General features: G+C 45.2%; 2 protein-coding genes across 6 annotated transcripts in view; one reads left to right on the top strand and one right to left on the bottom strand.

Moving 5' to 3' along the window:
* Window positions 1–6374, bottom strand: part of CRLF3 (cytokine receptor like factor 3) — a 40429-nt gene extending 34055 nt beyond the window's left edge. For both annotated transcript variants that reach the window (XM_032280950.1, XM_032280951.1), the window contains exon 1: window positions 6143–6374. In XM_032280950.1, coding sequence (XP_032136841.1) covers window positions 6143–6271 — 129 coding nt within the window. In that variant the 5' untranslated portion in view covers window positions 6272–6374. The remainder of the gene's footprint in view (window positions 1–6142) is intronic.
* A 4549-nt stretch (window positions 6375–10923) lies between these two features.
* Window positions 10924–18003, top strand: part of ATAD5 (ATPase family AAA domain containing 5) — a 64469-nt gene continuing 57389 nt past the window's right edge. Inside the window, exons 1-2 of one of the 4 annotated variants that reach the window (XM_032280946.1) lie at window positions 10924–11572; window positions 15014–16914. In XM_032280946.1, the coding sequence (XP_032136837.1) occupies window positions 11507–11572; window positions 15014–16914 (1967 nt within the window). In that variant the 5' untranslated portion in view covers window positions 10924–11506. The remainder of the gene's footprint in view (window positions 11573–15013; window positions 16915–18003) is intronic. The other 3 variants (XM_032280944.1, XM_032280945.1, XM_032280947.1) reach the window with 3 other exon arrangements.

Here is an 18003-nt window from a genome sequence, read left to right as displayed (position 1 = left end):
AGGAATGCTTGAGCTCAGGTGTTAGAAATCAGCTTGCAGCTGGGTGCGGTGGTTCACCCACGTATGGTGGTAATCCCAGCATTTTGGGAGGCCAAGGTGGACAGGATCACTGAGGTCGGGAGTTCGAGATCAGCCTGGCCAACATGGTGAAACTCTGTCTCTAGTAAAAATACAAAAATTAGATAGGCATGGTGGCAGGCGCCTGTAATCCTGGCTATTCAGGAGGCTGAGGCAGGAGAATCTCTTGAACCCAGGAGGGGGAGGCTGCAGTGAGCCAAGATTGTGCCACATCACTCCAGCCTGGGCAAAAGAGTGAGACTCTGTCTCAAAAAAATAAATAAATAAATAAAATAAAGAAAAGAAAAAGAAAATAAACCAGCCTAACAAACACAGGAAGATATCATCTCTACAAAAAAAATTAAACAAAATTAGGTGGGCATGGTGGTGTGTATCTATAGTCCCAGCTACTTGGGGATCTGGGGATGTAAGAGAGGAGGATGGTTTGAGCTCAGGAAGACGAGGCTGCAGTTAGCTCTGATCATGACACTGCATTCCAGCTTGGCAGCTTAGGTGACAGGGAAAGACTCTGGCAAAAAAAAAAAAAAAAAAAAAAGAGGCTGGGTGCAACGGCTCAAGCTTGTAATCCCAATACTTTGGCAGGCTAAGGCAGGTGTTCATCTGAGCTCAGGAGTTGGAGACCAGCCTGGGCAACACGGCAAAAGCCCATCTCTACCAAAAATACAAAAAATTAGCTAGGTGTGATGGCACGCGCCTGTAGTCCCAGCTACTCAGGATGTTGAGGCAGGAGAATCACTTGAACCTAGGAGGCAAAGGCTGCAGTGAGCCAAGATCACGCCATTGCACTCCAGCCTGGGCAACAAGAGTGAAACTCTGTCTCAAAAAAAAAAAAAAAAAGCCCAGCCACGGTGGCTCACACCTGTAATCCTAACACTTTGGGAGGCCTAGGCAGGTGGATCATGAGGTCAAGAGATCAAGACCATCCTGGCCAACATAGTGAAACCCCATCTCTATTAAAAATAAAAAAAAAATTAGGCCAGGCGCGGTGGCTCACGCCTGTAATCCCAGCACTTTGGGAGGCCCAGGCGGGCGGATCACGAGGTCAAGAGATCGAGACCATCCTGGTCAACATGGTGAAACCCCGTCTCTACTAAAAATACAAAAAATTAGCTGGGCATGGTGGTGCGTGCCTGTAGTCCCAGCTACTCAGGAGGCTGAGGCAGGAGAATTGCCTGAACCCAGGAGGCGGAGGTTGCGGTGAGCCGAGATCGCGCCATTGCACTCCAGCCTGGGTAACAAGAGCGAAACTCCGTCTCAAAATAAATAAATAAATAAATAAATAAAAATAAAAATAATAATAAAAATTAGTTGGGCATGGTGGTGCATGCCTGTAGTCTCAACTACTCAGGAGGCTGAGGCTGGAGAATCGCTTGAACCCGGGAGGCAGAGGTTGCAATGAGCTGAGATCACACCACTGTACTCCTGCCTGGCAACAGAGCAAGACTCCATCTCAAAAAAAAAAGATAAAAGGTATGCCAAGAGTTTCTGCAAGGGTTAAACAAAAAGTTACCATATTATCCAGCAATTCCTAGCTATATTCTGAAAGAACTGAAAACATGTCCACACAAAAAGTTATACACAAATTCTTCATAGCAGCATTATTCATAATAGTCAAAAGTGAAAATAATCCAAATGTCGAGTAATTGATGAATGGGTGAATAAAATATGGTATATCCACATAATCATTATTCAGCCATAAAAAGGTTTGAAATACTGTTACATGCTACCACATCAATGAACCTTGAAACATTATTCTGAGTCAAAGAAGTCAGTCACAAGGGGCTACACATGGTATGAGTTCATTTATATAAAATGTCCAGAATAGGCAAATCCATAGAGACAGAAAGCAGTTTTGTGGTTGCCAGGGGGTATGGGAGTGACAGCTAAGGAGTTCTTTTTGGGGTGATGAAAAACCAGTGGTCATGGTTGGACAACTCTGTGAATATACTAAAAACCATTGAATTGTAAACTTTAAGGCATGACTTTCAGGTATGTGAATTATATCTCAACAAAAAAATCACAGGCTGGGCATGGTGGCTTACGCCTGTAATCCCAGCACTTTGGGAGGCCTAGGCGGGAGGATCATCTGAGGTCGGGAGTTCGAGACCAGCCTGGCCAACATGGAGAAACCCCATCTCTACTAAAAATACAAAATTAGCCTGGCATGGTGGCGCATGCCTGTAATCCCAGCTACTCGGGAGGCTGAGACGGGAGAATCCCTTGAGCTCGGGAGGCGGAGGTTGCAGTGAGCCGAGATCACGCCATTGCACTCAGCTTGGACAACAAGAGCGAAACTGTCCCAAAAAAAAAAAAAAAAAAAAAAGAGAAAAAAAAAATCACATGCCAGGCAGCACAGTTGCTTACACCTGTATTTGGGAGGCAGAGGTGGGAGGATCCTTGAGCCCAGGAGTTGGAGACCAGCCTGGGAAACATAACAAAACCCTGTCTCAAAAAAAAAAAAAAAAAAAAAAAAATCTGCCAAAAAGATATAAAATCAGCAAGTAAAAAATATAGATAACAGGTAGCATCCCTTCCTCTCTGTTCTTCTCATGTTTCTCCCATGCAAAATCCTTGACTAAAGTACCATATATTTTACATAGTTATTCTGAAAATGACTGGAAACCTAAAAATATCCTAACCACCAAACAAAAGCAGCTGCTTATTTTGATAATATTTTTGTACCATAGACCTTCCTTAAAATGCAAGTTGACAGAGGACTTATGCCACAAACCCAAACATGTACAGTCCACTAGAGTTCGAGAGATGCTGGTTTTTCTTGGTTTTTTTTTTTTTTTTTTTTTTTTGAGACGGAGTTTCGCTCTTGTTACCCAGGCTGGAGTGCAATGGCACGATCTCGGCTCACCGCAACCTCTGCCTCCTGGGTTCAGGCAATTCTCCTGCCTCAGCCTCCTGAGTAGCTGGGATTACAAGCACGCGCCACCATGCCCAGCTAATTTTTTGTAGTTTTAGTAGAGACGGGGTTTCACCATGTTGACCAGGATGGTCTCGATCTCTTGACCTCGTGATCCACCCGCCTGGGCCTCCCAAAGTGCTGGGATTACAGGCGTGAGCCACCATGCCCGGCTTGAGAGATGCTGTTTTAACTGCCATCGGCACAAAACACATTCCCAAAAGAGACTCATACTCACAAAAGAGAACTACGTTATTACTCAGTCTAGTCAGAAGGTAATGTCATAAGAAACCTAATTGTGATAGACATCCATTTAGTGTTTTCTGTCTGAAGCCCAAGACAATGGGCCTCAAAAACAAAACAAAACAAATCTCATACTAAACTGAATTACAGAAAAGCATGTCTTGTGTTTAAATTGTTGGATATAGAAAGAAAAAAAAATACAGCTTTGGCGTGGTGGCTCAACGTCTGTAATTCAAACACTTTGGAGGCCAAAGCAGGCAGATCACCTGAGGCCGGGAGTTCAAGACCAGGCTGACCAACATGGTGAAACCCCGTCTTTAAAAAAATAATAATAAATAAATAAAATAAAATAAAATATATAGGTTTGAAAATTGAATAGTGAACCATCTAGGGTACAATCATGTAGTTTTTTTAATGTATCCAAGATCACAAGAAATTAGTAACTACTCCCAGGTGCTAAACTCATTCATTTAGTGTCAATTCTACTGCTTCTTAATTGCTAATGCTGAGAATGCACAAACAATAGTCATGCTCATATGTAATATGTCTTAACTGGTTGAAATGTTAGTCATATAATAAGAGGTATACTAATCTTTCTTTTTATGCAATGTCTTAGATCTAGAGTCCCTATTTCAAAACAGCAGAAGGAATAATGCAGATGTTCTCAAACAGAAATCGAAATGAGTGCACTGAAAGGCCTTGAAAATATTCAGCAAATCAGGATAATCATATCTAGATTCTGCTTCTGGTTTCACTACTAAAATACAAATGATGCCTGGCCTACACCGGCTTTACAAATATTTTAAATATATAAAACCCAGCTGGGCAAATACAAATATTTTAAAATATATAAAATCCTGCCGGGCTCGGTGGCTCAAGCCTGTAATCCCAGCACTTTGGGAGGCCGAGACGGGTGGATCATGAGGTCAAGAGATCGAGACCATGCTGGTCAACATGGTGAAACCCCGTCTCTACTAAAAATACAAAACATTAGCTGGGCATGGTGGCGCGTGCCTGTAATCCCAGCTACTCAGGAGGTTCAGGCAGGAGAATTGCCTGAACCCAGGAGGCAGAGGTTACAGTGAGCTGAGATTGCGCCATTGCACTCCAGCCTGGGTAATAAGAGCGAAACTCCATCTCAAAAAAAAAAATCCCAGCACTTTGGAAGGCCAAGGTAGGTGGATCATGAGGTCAGGAGTTCAAGACCAGCCTGGACAACTTGGTGAAACCTCATCTCTACTAAAAATACAAAAATTAGCCAGGTGTGGTGGTGCAGGCCTGTAATCCTAGCTACTCTGGAGGCTGAGGCAGGTGAATGGCTTGAACTCGGGAGGCTGAGGCAGGTGAATGGCTTGAACTCGGGAGGCTGAGGCAGAAGAATCTCTTGAACCCGGGAGACGGAGGTTGCAGTGAGCTGAGACAGTGCCACTGCACTCCAGCCTGAGCAACAGAGTGAGACTCCATCTCAAAAAAAAAAAAAAAAATATATATATATATATATATATATATATACATACACATCCCAAAACATGTTGTGTCCTTAATGATGACAATATCCAAAGACACTGTTAGGGCAGCAGTTTTCTACCATTTTCGGGTTCTATACACCATGGGAGTTCTAAGATGACCATATAGATTAATACTAAGTGTGACCCAGATAAATTCAAATGGAATCCCACTCACTCATAAAGCACTTAATGGCCGGGCACGGTGGCTCACGCCTGTAATCCCAGCACTTTGGGAGGCCGAGGCGGGCAGATCACGAGGTCAAACGTTCAAGACCAGCCTGGCCAACATGGTGAAACCCCGTCTCTAGTAAAAATACAAAAAAATTAGCTGAGGGTGGTGGTGCGCGCCTGTCATCCCAGCCACTCAGGAGGCTGAGGCAGGAGAATCACTTGAACCTGGGAGGTGGAGGTTGCAGTGAGCCAAGATCGCGCCACTGCACTCCAGCCTGGGTGACAGAGCAAGGCTCTGTCAAAAAAAAAGAAAAAAAAGCACTTATTAAGCAGTTGTGTTAATAGTAGCCTGAAGATTATCTGTCCTATCTCCCAATGGCAGCAGGTTATATCTTTTTCTGTATATGTTCGAGGCTGTAGAGAAACCACAGGGCTTTCCTGTATCTTTGATAACTCAATCCCCGTGAAACAGATAACTGCACCACTTGAAAGTATATTTAGCTTTTCCTTTCAGCACTCCTCTCTTAAAATCTGTTTTTTTTTCTTTTCCCTATACCTTTGTATTCTCTCTCAAGGACAACGAAATCATTTTCCTCCTTCTACTTTTCCAACATAGCTTCACTTTCACCTTAAATTTTAAACCTTCTAGAACGGGATTACCCTAAATGATTTTTTAAATGCATTCAAGATCGTATATTCAGGCATTAACGGAATTCATTTATTGTCAACACTACTGCTTCTCAATCCTACCTCTCCCTCACTCTCGCCCCTTAGTCCTCCCCTTCCAATATCCATTTTGTCTCCACTTTCAGCTTTCCCAGGTCACTGTCCTACCCTTTCTTCAGGGTCTCCAAAATCCATGTCTACCCCCCAGGTTTTCCCAAATAGTCTCCTCCCCCGACTCACCACTACCCGCGTGACCCCCTCGGATTCTGCTCTGGTCCCTCACTCTCCCCAACTTCGGAAGGCACCGCTAATCCCACGGCTGTCCCACAGTTTAGGGAGCGCTCCTCACACCCTCCCTCCACCCCCAAAACTTCCCCGTACGACCTCCCCAACTTCTACCTTTCCCGTTCCCAGACCCCACTAGGTCTCCCTTCACCTTCAATGAATGCCTCTTCCCTACTCCAGAGTTTTCGGACACTCCCGCCCCTCGAAGCCCTCCCTGCCCTCGCCCTGCACCCGCGCCGCCCCTGGGCCCACGGCGCCCCTCTGGGCGCGGCCCTCCGACCTGCCTCCGCGCCTCCCGCAGCCCCTCAAGCCGGTGACCCAGCTCCCGCCGGTAGCTCTGCGCCGCCTCCACGCTCTCGCGGGCCTCCTGCAGCAGCAGCTCAGGCTCCAGCTCCATCGCCCCCCTCATCGGGCCGCACAGACGGCGGCGGTAGCTGGCGCAAACTCCCGACTGTGCCGGGCACCTCCGAGCGGCCCGGCGCGGCTTCCCGCAGGCGGAAGCACCGCCCCGCCCCGCCCCGCCCCGCCGCGCCACGCCCCACGAAGACCTTGATTGACGGGCACGCGGTGGTGCCTAGCGCAAGTGGCGTCCGGGTCCCAGCGCCGCCCGCCCGATGGCTCACCCCGCCTCTTCCGTGCTGCGGCACAGCGCCTCCGGCTGGACCTCCTTGGGAAGCGTGCTGAGGCCTGGCAAGACTGATAACCAGCACCTCGCCAAGTGCGTCTCACAACTCATCGCTTTCTTGCCTAACCTTCAGCCCTACTTGTATCTCCATTGCTCAGACGAGGAAACTGAGGGATAAAGTGGGGAATTGGCCCAGCGCGGTGGCTCAAAGTCCCAGCACTTTGGGAGGCCAAGGCAGGCGGATCGCTTGAGCCCTGGAGCCCCGGAGTTCGAGACTAGCCTAAACAACACGGCGAAACTCTGCCTAACCAAAGATACTACTACTGTTTCTACTACTATTACTGCTACTACTATTATTACTACTGCTACTAGCAATGCGCAGTGGAGCACGCCTGTAGTCCCAACTTGGGACCATCCCTTGAGCCCTGGGGTTTGAGACTGCAGTTAGCTGTGATGGAGCCACTGCACTCCAGCCTGGGCGACAGAGCAAGACCCTGTCTCTAAATAAAAAATACTTTTTTAAAAAAGTGGCGAATTGACTTTTCCAGGCCACATGATTTGAGTCCAGATCTGACACGAGAGCCCTGGTCCTTAAATCATTGTTTTGCTATCTCTCAGCAGCCCAGGCCTTAGGGGAGGTTACTAAAACCCAGGGGTCAGCGAGGCGCGGTGGCTCACGCCTGCAGTCCCAGCACTTTGGGAGGCCACGGCGGGTGTATCACGAGGTCAGGAGTTCAAGACCAGCCTGACCAAAATGGTGAAACCCCGTCTCCACTAAAAATAATAATAATACAAAAATTAACGAGGTGCCTGTAATAATACAAAAATTACAGGTGCCTGTAATCCAGCTACTTGGGAGGCTGACGCAGGAGAATTGCTTGAACCCAGGCAGCAGAGGTTGCAGTGAGCTGAGATTGTTCCATTGCACTTCAGCCTGGGTGATAAAGCAAGACTCCATCTAAAAAAAAACAAATTAGCCAGGTGTGGTTGTGGGCACCTGTAATCCCAGCTACTTGAGGGTTGAAGCAGGAGAATTGCTTGAACCTGGGAGGCAGTGGTTGCAGTGAGCCAAGATTGCACCACTGCACTTGGCTCTCTACCCTGGGTGACAGAATGAGACTTGGTCTCAAACAACAGCAACAGCAAAACCCAGGTGTCACCGCCCAGGAGTTCGTGGCCTAATGAGGTATCCAAGAGAGAGGCCTAAGAGATGACCAGCAGAACAGCAATTCTGGCACAAGTCTAAGAAGGGTGTTGGCAAGTGTCTTCTGTAAGGACGAGGTAGTAAATAAAATAAGCTGGGCTTGGGCTTGCCAGACCAGAAGGTCTCTGTTGCAACGGGTGTGACTGTAAGTAATAAAACTTTATGGGCAGGGCGTGGTGCCTCCCATCTGTAATCTTGGGAAGCCAAGGTGGGAGGATTGCTTGAGCCCAGCAGTTTGAGACCAGCCTTTGCAGCAGGTGGAGACCCTACAGATTAAAAAAAATAATTAGCCGCTCATGTGGCGCCCTCCTGTGGTCCCAGCTACTCAGGAGGCTGAGGTGGGAGGATTCCTTGAGCCCAGGAGTTGGGGCCAACCTGGGTAACATAGCGAGACCCTATCTCCACAAAAATAAAAATAAAAAATACCAAAACCTAAAATGCAATAAAATAAATAAATGGGAAAAATAAATAAATAAATAAATAAGTAAAATTACAAGGAAAACTTCTGTAAAACCAAGACACGAATCTTGGTCTCATTCAACTTGGTTTTCTTAGTCTGATGGAAGGCAAGAAATGTGTATTTAATATATCTACACAATACCCAAAAACAAAACAAATAAGAAAACAGAAAGAAATATTCTAAAACTGCTCACTCTCAGGCTTGAATTCTTTTTGTTGTTGAGACAGAGTCTTGCTCTGTCCCCAGGCGCTAGGCTGGAGTGCAGTGGTGCAATCTCGGCTCACTGCAACCTCCACCTCCCAGGTTCAAGCAATTCTCCTGCCTCAGCCTTCCAGAGTAGCTGAGACTACAGGCGTGCACCAACACGCCCAGCTAATTTTTGTATTTTAGTAGAGCTGGGGTTTCATCATGTTGGCCAGGATGGTCTCAATCTCTTTTTTTTTTTTTTTTTTTTGAGACGGAGTTTCACTCATGTTACCCAGGCTGGAGTGCAATGGCGCGATCTCGGCTCACCGCAACCTCCGCCTCCTGGGTTCAGGCAATTCTCCTGCCTCAGCCTCCTGAGTAGCTGGGACTACAGGCACGCACCACCATGCCCAGCTAATTTTTTGTATTTTTAGTAGAGACGGGGTTTCACCATGTTGACCAGGATGGTCTCGATCTCTTGACCTTGTGATCCACCCGCCTCGGCCTCCCAAAGTGCTGGGATTACAGGCTTGAGCCACCGCGCCCGGCCGGTCTCAATCTCTTGACCTCATGATCCACCCGCCTCGGCCTCCCAAAGTGCTGGGATTACAGGCATAAGCCACCGCGCCCGGCCCAGGCCTGAAATTTTTATATGCATTGTTTTTAAATTTGGAGCACAAGCTCTTAAAAAGTAAACACTCTTGTCCATCACAGAGAGGAAGCTGGTTTGGAAGTAAATGTCAGCTGACGGTTAGACAGGGTTTTACAGAGATATTATCTCCATGGCATCACATTGGTCTAGAACAGACTTTTCAAGTGTACCCAGAGGATTCCTGGACACAGACTCCTGCTAATAGGATTCCCAAGAAACAAACTAAGCAGCTTGCCAATTTATTTATTTACAATAGGAATATAATTGTTGAAAAAAAATCACAATAGCTGGAAAATCAAGTTGTAGCCAGAGAGTTGGATTCAGATCAGAATACTTTGGTCATCTGGTCAGCAAAGGCTTTTTCCCTCTTGTCTCCAACCTCTTCTCAGAAAGCTCCTAACTGTACTGGACCCAGTTAACAATTTTTGCTCTCTGACTCCACCTTTCATTCCTGCCTCCCCTTTTTTTTGTTTGTTTGGGACAGGATCTTGTCTGTCACCCAAGCTGGAGTGCAGTGATGCAATCAGTGCACACTGCACCCTCTATCTCCTGGGCCCAAGCAATTTCTCCCACCTCAGTCTGCCTAGTAAGTAGGATTACAGACACCTGCCACTAGACCCAGCTATTTATTTATTTATTTATTTATTTTTGAGACGGAGTCTCACTCTTTTTGTCCAGGCTGCAGTGCAGTGGTGCAATCTTGGCTCACTGCGACCTCTGCCTCCTTGCTTCAAGTGGTTCTCCTGCCTCAGCCTCCTGAGTAGCTGGGATTATAGGCACCTGCCACCACGCCTGGCTAATTATTTTGTACTTTTAGTAGAGACGGGGTTTCTCCATGTTGTCCAGGCTGGTCTCAAACTCCTGACCTCAGGTGATCTGCCCGCCTAGGCCTCCCAAAGTGCTGGGATTACAGGCGTAAACCACCGTGCCCAGCTGACCCAGCTTTTTTAATTTTTTATTTTTTTGAGACCAACTCTTGCCCTGTTGCCCAGGCTGGAGTGCAGTGGCATGATCTTGACTCACTGCAACCTCCACCTCCTAGGTTCAAGCAATTCTCCTGCCTCAGCCTTTAGCGTAGATGGGATTACAGGCGCCCGCCACTGTGCCCAGCTAATTTTTTGTTTTGTTTTGTTTTTTGCAGAGTCTTCTCACTTTATTGCTCAGGCTGGAGTGGAGTTGCACGATCTTGGCTCACTGCAACCACTGTTTTCCAGGTTCAAGCAATTCTCCTACCCCAGCCTCCTGAGTATCTGGGATTACAGGCATGCACCACACATACGGGTAATTTTTGTATTTTAAGTAGAGATGGGGTTTCACCATGTTGACCAGACTGGTTTCAAACTCCTGACCTCGGGTGATCCACCTGCCTTGGCCTCCCAAAGTGCTGGGTTTACAAGTGTGAGCCACTACACCCGAACAATTTTTTGTAATTTTAGTAGAGACGGGGTTTCACCATGTTGGTCAGATTGGTCTCGAACTCCTGACCTTGTGATCCACCCTCCTAGACCTCCCAAAGTGCTTGGATTCTAGGAGTGAGCCACCGCGCCTGGCAATTTCACCTTTAAAAAGGAGCTAGCCGGCCAGGCGCGGTGGCTCACGCCTGGAATCTCAGCACTTTGGGAGGCCGAGGCGGGCAGATCACGAGGTCAAGAGATCGAGACCATCCTGGCCAACATTGTGAACCCCATCTCTACTAAAAATACAGAAATTAGCCGTGTGGTGCTGCGCGCCTGTAGTACCAGCTACTCAGGAGGCCAAGGCAGGAGAATCGCTTGAATTTGGGAAGCGGAGGGTGCAGTGAGCCGAGATCGCGCACTACAGTCGGCCCTGGCCACAGAGACTCAGTCTCAAAAAAGAAAAAAAAGGGGGAGACGGGGCGGCTAGCCTAGGGCGTTAAGAGTCTAAATTTTAATTCTGTCAACAACTCATTAGGCAACTTAGTGAAATCACGTCCTCCACGGCGAAACTGGGCTGCAAGAAAGAAGTTCAAACTTCCAAATTCCCGGGTTGGCCTTCAATCCCACGGTGTGGTGGTTCCATCTCCCGCGAGTTCGCCAAGGGGAGTCATTTTGGCCCTCTCGGCTTACCGTCCGCGCAGCCTCCAAAGCAGCCGTAAACTCCGCCCCTTGCGCCCAGGACGGCGCGAAAACCCAATTGACAAGAATTCCCTCCGAAGCTCTGTGGTCCGATCTGCGTTCCGCTTGCTTTCACCTTCCCGGCCTGGGTCCCGAGCGCTCATCCTGGAGCGCTGGTTTTCAGCGCACCCTGCATGCACTGGCCGTGCCTCAGGGATCTCGCAGCCCGCGCTTTCTCGCCGCCTTTTTCCGTGTTTGACTCGGCTGATCTGGGCCCATCCTTCTCGCCGGCTCTCTGTCGGTGGGCGCGGGGGAATCCGAGACGGCTCAGCAGAATCCCAGCAACTCGCTCCTACTGGAGCGGGCCGCCTCCATGGCCTCTAGGCAGGCCGGGTTGGACCGAGTAAGGTCCTAGGAGCCGGGATTCCGGGGGGCGGGGAGTATGGTGGGGGTCCTGGCCATGGCGGCTGCAGCTGCTCCCCCTCCCGTGAAGGACTACGAGATTGAGGTGAGGTTGAGTCAAGGATCTGTCGAGTTCCCTCCTCTGTCTTTTGGGGGTTTGGGACGTGGGTCTGGGGCGAAGGTGATCCTGACTTTCCCTCTGTGAGGGGAAAGGTGGGAACATTGTGAAGACCCACAGTTTGTATGACACATTGTATGCAAATGCAACAGTTGCCAGTGTGTCGTTTCTCAGAATCGTGACAATTCCTGATAAACATTTGGACTGTGAGATATTTGCAGGGATCAGAGTAAGTTGGGGCCTTAAGATAACACGGCCAGTTCCCAGATCCCGAAATGTTGGTGGAACATAATGTTTTGAACTTACCTACATGTCACAGAGGATCCCAGGGTCAAGTTCTGGGTTCTTGATATGGAATCACTGAACTTTAGCTCTGAAAAAGATCTTTAAGTTCAACTAGTTCGTACAGCTACCTGTGCTAGGAATGCCACTTTAGAATGTCACAATAGAAATCAAGCAAGGTACTTAAATAAATCGGTTTCTCATGGCTTGGTTTTGGCGGTTGGGAGTTGCAGCGTGACATGTCGATGTTCTTTTTCTTTTATCAGGTTTCAGTGACAGGCACTAAGTGGTCATTATAGAGGTTCTTATTTATTTATTTTTTATTGAGACGGGGTTTCACTGTGTTGGCCAGGATGGTCTTGATCTCTTGACCTCGTGATCCGCTCGCCTCGGCCTCCCAAACTGTTGGGATTACAGGCGTGAGCCACGGCGCCCGGCCTTTTTTTTTTTTTTTTTTTTTTTAAAGACGGGGTTTCACCATGTTGGTCAGGCTGATCTTGAACTCCCGACCTCAGGTGATCCGCCCCCCTTTGCCTCCAAAGTGCTTGGATTGCAGGCCGGAGCCACCACGCCTCGCCCATTATAGAGATTCTAATGCAAGTAGTGGGCTAGCATCTTAAGGGGGACTTGCTGTATTTTACATCTTTTCATCTCAGACTAGCATTCTGACTGAAGCATGTATCTTGGCGTCCTTGAAGAGAGCTAAGATGTATGTATGCTCATTTAACTGTGACCAGTTGTTTGTTTTTTAGAATCTGGTGACTTTTGTCTACTTAGTTATGCTGATACTGCTTTGCTAAATCAAGGCAGCTAGTTACTCAGCTTGTCTCAGGTGTGGAAAGGACTTCTGGTACTTGATTTACAATTCTTGATTTTTATGTGGTCAGTTCTATCAATCTTTCCGTCACAGTTTCTGGTTTTGGTGCCCTAATGCTAAGAGATCCTATTTCATAATAATGTTACTTAGCATTGAATATAGTAAGGGTACGAATCTTATACACATTATTTGGCTTAACCTTATGATCTGTTATCTGTATTCTACAAATGTAAGAAAGTAAAAAATAGCTAAAAGTAAGTTAATTTTTTTGAAAAGTAAATGAAAAGTTAAAAGTAATTTGCTTAAGATTCTACATCAGTAAATGTCAGAGCCAGCATTTGAGTTTAGATTTGCCACACTCCAGAACCTATGTATGTTGCCTTTGATATAGTTGCAGTTTTATAAATAACAACAATGGCATTTTTCTAATATGTGTATGATTTCTTTCTTTCTTTTCTTTTTTTCTCTTTTTTTTTTTTTGAGACAGGGTCTTGCGCTGTCACTCAGGCTGGAGAGCAGTGGTGCAATCTCAGCTCACTGCAACCTCTGCCTCCTGCGTTCAAGCAATTCTCTTGCCTCAGCCTTCCAAGTAGCTGGGATTACAGACATGCACCACCACATCCAGCTAATTTTTGTATTTTTAGTAGAAACAGGGTTTTACCATGTTGGCCAGGCTGGTCTCAAACTCCTGACCTCAAGTGATCTGCCCATCTCAGCCTCCAAAGTGCTGGGATTACAGGCGTGAGCCACCGAGCCCAACCTGATTTTGTTTTAACATATACAATTTTAATCTCTCTGTAACTTATTTTGCCTTATATTTATCCAAATGTTTAGAAATTTGTCCTAATAATATTTGTTACTCTTTTGCCCACTAACTTGAATGCTGCTGTTAACATATACCAAAATTTAAAATATAGTCTTACGTCTCTCTGCTTCTGCTTTTCTTTTTTTTTTTTTTTGAGATGGAGTTTCGCTCTTGTTACCCAGGCTGGAGTGCAATGGCGCGATCTCAGCTCACCGCAGCCTCCGTCTCCTGGGTTCAGGCAATTCTCCTGCCTCAGCCTCCTGAGTAGCTGGGATTACAGGCATGCGCCACCAGGCCCAGCTGATTTTTTGTATTTTTAGTAGAGACGGGGTTTCACCATGTTGACCAGGATGGTCTCGATCTCTTGACCTCGTGATCCACCCGCCTCGGCCTCCCAAAGTGCTGGGATTACAGGCTTGAGCCACCGCGCCCGGCCTGCTTCTGCTTTTCTAATCTGTTCCATTGAACTACTTGACTATTCTTGCATCAGTATTTTGCATTTGATCATGATAGCTTTGTAATATGTTTTAGTTTTCTAGAAGTATAAATCCCCCCTATATTATCTTTAAAAAAAGTCCTTGTTATTCTGGCAAGTTTATTCTAATAAATGAACTGAGAGAAGTTAAAAATAAAGGCTGAGGGAGCTTTTTGTAACCAATAAGGTCATATCTTTAAAAAATTTTTTTTTTGAGATGGAGTCTTGTTCTGTTACCCAGGCTGGAGTACAGTGACCTGATATTGGCTCCCTGCAACCTCCACTTTCCCTGCTCAAGCCATCCTCCCACCTAAACCTCCCTAGTAGGTAGGACTACGGGTGTGCATTAGCACACTCAGCTAATTTTTTTGTATTTTCTGTAGAGATGGAGTTTCACCATGTTGCCCAGGCTGGTCTTGAACTACTGGGCTCAAGCAATTCTGCCTTGGCCTCCCAAAGTACTGATTACAAGCATGAGCCACTGTCTCAAACTCCTGGTCTCAAGTGATCCACCTGCCTTGGCCGCCGAAAGTGCTGGGATTACAGGTGTGAGCCACCGTGCCTGGCCTGGTTTAACTATAAAGCTTATTTTCTTCCTACGGCCAAATGTGATGGCTCACACCTGTAATTCCAGCACTTTGGGAGGCTGAGGCAGGCTAATCATGAGGTCAAGAGTTCCGACCAGCCTGGTCAACATGGTGAAACCCCATCTCAACTAAAAATACAAGAATTAGCCAGGTGTGGTGGCATGCACCTGAATTCCAGCTATTTAGGAGGCTGAGGCAGGAGAATCACTTGAATTTGGGAGGCAGAGGTTACAGTGAGCCAAGATAGTGCCACTACACGCCAGCCTGGGTGACAGAGTGAGACTCCATCTCAAAAAAAAAAAGCAAAAAAACCTTATTTTCTTTCTAATGTATCATGTTTTTCAACTAAAGGAGGCTTTTTAAAAAAAATCCTATTATATAAACTATTAGATCCATGTTTAAAATTTTTATTTTGTATTATCTTGCTTGAAATAAGTGCCTTTTTTTTCTTTTTAATTGCTAGCCATGCAAAAAACGAAGGAAAGATAATGACAGATCTTCCTGCAAAACTATTACAAAATATTTATCACCACTAGGGAAGACTGGAGACAGGCTTTTTGCTCCACCAAAACCTAGTAATATTCTGGATTATTTTAGAAAGACCTCGCCCACAAATGAGAAGACACAATTAGGGAAAGAGTGCAAGATAAAGTCATCTGAATCATTACCTGTTGACAGCAGTAAAGATTGTAAGACACCTTTGGAAATGTTCTCAAATGTAGAGTTTAAGAAGAAAAGAAAGAGGGTTAATTTAGCTCATCAACTAAATAATACTAAAACTGAAAATGAAGCTCCAATTGAAATTAGTAGTGATGATAGCAAAGATGACTGTAGTTTAAATAATGATCTTGTGGAAAGTAGTACTTCTGTTTTACATTACAAGAAACAAGTAGAGGTACTTGGAGAAAACATTCAAGATATAAAAAGTCAGCCAAATACTGTGAGTTCCCTGCAAAATTCTAAAAAAGTAAATCTTAAACAAGGGACCACAAAAAATGACTTCAAAAAGTTGAGAAAAAGGAAGTGCAGAGATGTAGTAGATCTATCTGAAAGCTTACCCTTGGCAGAGGAACTAAATTGGCTTAACAAAGATGGTAAAGATAGTAAACAGATGGAGAATATTACAAGTCATGCAAACTCTAGAGATCATGTAACTGAAGCAGCCCAGTTGAATGATAGTACAATAACTGTCTCATATGAGGAATTTTTAAAAAGTCACAAGGAAAATCAAGTGGAAGAGATACCAGACTCTGCAGTGTCAATTTGTGTTCCTTCTGAAACTGTTGAAGAAATAGTAAGAAGTGGTTATACAAGTGAATCAGAAAACTCTGAAATTTCCCAGCAGGTACGCTTTAAGACAGTTACTGTTCTTGCGCAGGTTCACCCTATTCCCCCCAAAAAGATAGGGAAGGTACCCCCAATTTTCTTGAAACAAAAGCAATTTGAAATGGAAAATAGTTTATCTGATCCTGAGAATGAACAGACAGTTCAGAAAAGAAAATCTAATGTTGTTATACAGGAGGAAGAATTAGAATTGGCTGTGTTGGAAGCTGGAAGTTCTGAAGCTGTGAAACCAAAATGCACTCTAGAAGAAAGACAGCAATTTATGAAAGCATTTAGGCAGCCGGCATCAGATGCACTTAAAAATGGAGTTAAAAAGTCTTCTGATAAGCAGAAAGACTTTAATGAAAAATCTCTATGTGAAGAAGGAAGAGATGACAATTCTAAAAAAATCATGGAAAATTCTAGTATCCAAATGGTTTCAAAAAATGGCAGTTCACAGTCACACACTGATAAAGGAAGTTTTCCAAAGGAGAAAAGTAAAAAGCTAAAGAAGAAGAATAACAAAACATTAGATATTGGGGCTATTCCAGGTGAAAACATAGAGGGAGACACTCAAAAGAAAGAAACAAGCGTTTTCTTAAAAGAGAAACAGTATCAAAATAGAATGAGTTTAAGACAAAAGAAAACAGAATTTTTCAAAAGCAGCACTTTATTTGACAATGAAAGTCTTGTTAGTGAAGATATAGCAAATGATGACCTTCTGAAGGTTTCTTTCCTGTGTAACAATAATAAATCGTCAAGAAAAACCAGCATACCAGTTAAAGATATTAAGGTTACACGTTCTAAGGCTGAATCTGAAGACAGCTTGCTAAATGTTTCCACACCCAAGTCAACCAGAAGATCTGGAAGAATTAACAGTACACCTACTACAGAAACCATCAGAGGTATTGATTCTGAAGATGTACAAGATAGTAGTCCAATAAAGGCTTCTACTCCCAAAGCAGCCAACTTACTGGAGAAGCATAGCTTATACACAGCGGAATTAATAACAGTACCTTTTGATTCAGAGAGCCCTATTAGGTAAGGTTTGTTTTTGTTCTAAAATTCTAGTATTCTGAATGTATTATTAGCTGGGGACAAAAATGCTTTAAGTATTGGAGGGTATTGTTTTTTTCTAGAACATAGCTATTTACAAGAAAAAGAAGAGGATTGATTTCTTTCCTTTCCTTTCCTTCTTTCCTTCTTCTTTTTTTTTTTTTTTTTTTTTTTTTTTTTGACAAGGTTTCACCATGTTGGCCAGGCTGGTCTTGAACTCCTGACCTCAGGTGATCCGCCTGCCTCGGCCTCCCAAAGTGCTGAGATTACAGGCATGAGCCACCATGCCTGGCCTCTTTCTTTCTTTTTTTGAGACAAGAGTTTGCTCTTGTTGCCCAAGGTGGAGTGCAGTGGCACAATCTCGGCTCACTGTAACCTTCGCCTCCTGGGTTCAAGCGATTCTCCTATCTCAGCCTCCCTAGTAGCTGGGATTACAGCCTTCCTAGTAGCTGAGATTATGCCACCACACCTGGCTAATTTTGTGTTTTTAGTAAAAACTGGGTTTCTCCATGTTGGTCCAGTTGGTCTGAAACTCCCAACCTCAGGTAATCCGCCCACCTCGGCCTCCCAAAGTGCTGGGATTACTGGTGTGAGCCACCATGCCCCGCCTTGAAGAAAAAGAACAGAGCTTCAAAAATGCTTTGTTTGCCACATTTAATTATTTAATTTTGAATTTGTTTAAAAAACTATTTATTTATTTATTTTGAGATGGCATCTTACTCTGTTGCCCAGGCTGGAGTGCAATGGTGCTATCTCGGCTTACTGCAACCTTTGCTTCCTGGGTTCAAGCGATTCTCCTGCCTCAGCCTCCTGAGTAGCTGGGATTATAGGTGTGTGCCACCACGCCTGGCTAATTTTTGTATTTTTAGTAAAGACAGGGTTTCACCGTGTTGATCAGGCTGGTCTCTAACTCCTGACCTTGTGATCCACCTACCTTGGCCTCCCAAAGTGCTGGAATTACAAGTGTGAGCCACTGAGCCTGGCCTTTAATTTTTATTTTTATATTTTATTTTATTTTATTTTTGAGATGGAGTCTCACTCTGTCGCCCAGGCTGGAGTACAGTGAGGTGATGT

The sequence above is a fragment of the Sapajus apella genome, unplaced genomic scaffold (genome assembly GCF_009761245.1).
Source record: "Sapajus apella isolate SASKATOON/1434 unplaced genomic scaffold, GSC_monkey_1.0 scaffold12, whole genome shotgun sequence".
Classification (NCBI taxonomy): Eukaryota; Metazoa; Chordata; class Mammalia; order Primates; family Cebidae; genus Sapajus; species Sapajus apella.
This window is presented reverse-complemented; position numbering and strand designations above follow the sequence as displayed.